The sequence below is a fragment of the Nicotiana tabacum genome, chromosome 8, assembly GCF_000715075.1.
Source record: "Nicotiana tabacum cultivar K326 chromosome 8, ASM71507v2, whole genome shotgun sequence".
Lineage (NCBI taxonomy): Eukaryota > Viridiplantae > Streptophyta > Magnoliopsida > Solanales > Solanaceae > Nicotiana > Nicotiana tabacum.
In genome coordinates, this window is record NC_134087.1 from 20,848,264 (window position 1) to 20,850,303 (window position 2,040).

Below are 2,040 nucleotides of genomic sequence, written 5' to 3' on the forward strand. Positions count from 1 at the left end.
AGTTCTAAGTCCAACCTTGAAATAATACCTTAAAAGATAAAATTATGAAATTTTTTAATAGATATTTATAAATTACATCACAATAAATATATTTATATATTAAATATATCTCAAATTTCTATATATGTAATGTCGGATTGATTTGATTTCGGTTTGACTTTCTTTGGTTAAAACCAAACCAAACCAATTATGATCGATTTTTTTTTGCAACACCAAATCAAATCAAACCAAACCATAATCGAATTTTTTTTTTCGATTTGACTCGAATTATCGAATTGGTGCGGTTTATAGGTTTCCCCCTAATTGAAACCATTCGGTCAAACCAAACACGTGCTCTTCTCCTTCGTTTTATTTTATACTATAGTATAGTACTAGTAGTATTTTTATTTTATTTTTTTTCTCAAAATGACCTTTATCTTTTCTCTTTCATTTCTCTCTTCTGGCACCCCCACCCACCCTGACAACTTACACCGCGTTCGCATCCCTCTTCTCCATTTCCTTAACTCTGACGCCAAACCCTCAAACTCTACCATTTTTATCCCTATATTTTTCTTCCATTTTCGCTGATTCCAAAATCAATTCCAACACGACAATCTCTCTATTGGATCAGAACCCAAAATTACACTGACAAGCAAAAAACAGAGCGAAATCTCAATTCATTGTTTTTTTTGGGTTCTCGATTTCTGTTAAACCATGTTGCTAACTCGAACCAAATCAAAGATTTGGGTTCACAATCCCTCTTCCCCAAATTTCTCCTGCCCTTCTTTCAAAGATATTCAAACCCTTTGCTCCGACGATTCAATTTCCAGCAACAACTCACCCACTCCGACCAAAAAGCCCAATATTTTCCACCGCGTCCGGCGCGTTAACGCCATCCTCCGTGCTCTCTCAACCCGACCCGTACCCGAATTGACTCCTAAGGAGACCCATAAATCAGAGCCGTTGATTCAAATCCCTGGAGCTGAGAAAAAGATTGTGATTTACTTCACGAGCCTGAGAGTTATCCGTTCTACATTCGACGATTGTAAAGCCGTGAGAACAATCTTACGCAGCTTCCGGGTTTCGATCGACGAACGAGATGTATCGATGGACGCCGGGTTCATGGAGGAGCTGAGGACAATATTGGGGGTACGTGAAAAGACGAAACTGCCCCTGCCGAGGGTTTTCATCGGCGGGAGGTACATTGGTGGAGCGGACGAGATTCGGGAGCTGCATGAAGCCGGCGAGCTGAAGAAGTACGTCGAAGGGCTGACTCCGGCGGCGGGCTTCGGCGCGTGCCAAGTGTGTGACGGCCATAGATTTATCCTCTGCGACGAGTGCAGTGGGTCCCACAAATGTTACAGTGAGAAAGGTGGATTCAGGACTTGCTCGGCTTGTAATGAGAATGGTTTGATCAGGTGCCCTTCTTGTTACTATGCGCCATTTTGAACCTTCTGATTAGATTAGTAGTTCCTACAACTATAAATTTAGGCTTAGTCAGAAAGTATAAGCTGAAAATGGAGATGAAAATTTTATTACTTCATTTTCTTTTTTAAATTTTCCATTCATCTTCTTTTAGTTACTCTTTTTGGTGGGTGGTGCATTGGGTGTATTCATGTGCTAAGAAGGCATCTTGATAAAGATGCAGAATGTGCCCAGCAAAGTGCTTTTATAGTTGTAGTTCTTCTTTTTCTTTTTTGGGGTGTTTTCTTTTGACATAGAAATGTTACTAAAATGTAGGAGAGTAACATGATACTAGGTATGATGTTGCACTTTGAGGAAATCTTATAAATTTGATTCCACTTTTTTCAATTTTACTGATTTTTGTATATACTTTTTTTTTTTTCTTTTTGAGTTTGTTAATTCCAAATGTTCTCATTACCTAGTGCTTGTCCTAGTGGGAGGTAGCAAATACCAAGGGCGAAGCTACATTTGCTTAAGGATGGTCAATTGACCACCCTTCGTCAAAAAATTACTCATATTATATATATAGGTAAAATATTAGATTTTATAGGTATATAACATGTATTGAATACCCTTTGTCGGAGAATTTTTTTCACT

General features: G+C 38.4%; 1 protein-coding gene across 1 annotated transcript; it reads left to right on the plus strand.

The window, feature by feature from the left end:
* The first annotated feature begins 409 nt into the window (after positions 1-409).
* On the plus strand, positions 410-1,796 carry LOC107786101 (uncharacterized protein At5g39865). The gene has a single exon (XM_016607537.2). The coding sequence runs from the start codon at positions 694-696 to the stop codon at positions 1,426-1,428; it is 735 nt and encodes a 244-aa protein (XP_016463023.1). The 5' UTR covers positions 410-693; the 3' UTR covers positions 1,429-1,796.
* The last annotated feature ends 244 nt before the right edge of the window (positions 1,797-2,040 follow it).

Bases quoted from the DNA above. Each gene is read 5' to 3' on its own strand.
- LOC107786101 (XM_016607537.2), top strand. From the start codon at position 694: ATGTTGCTAACTCGAACCAAATCAAAGATTTGGGTTCACAATCCCTCT.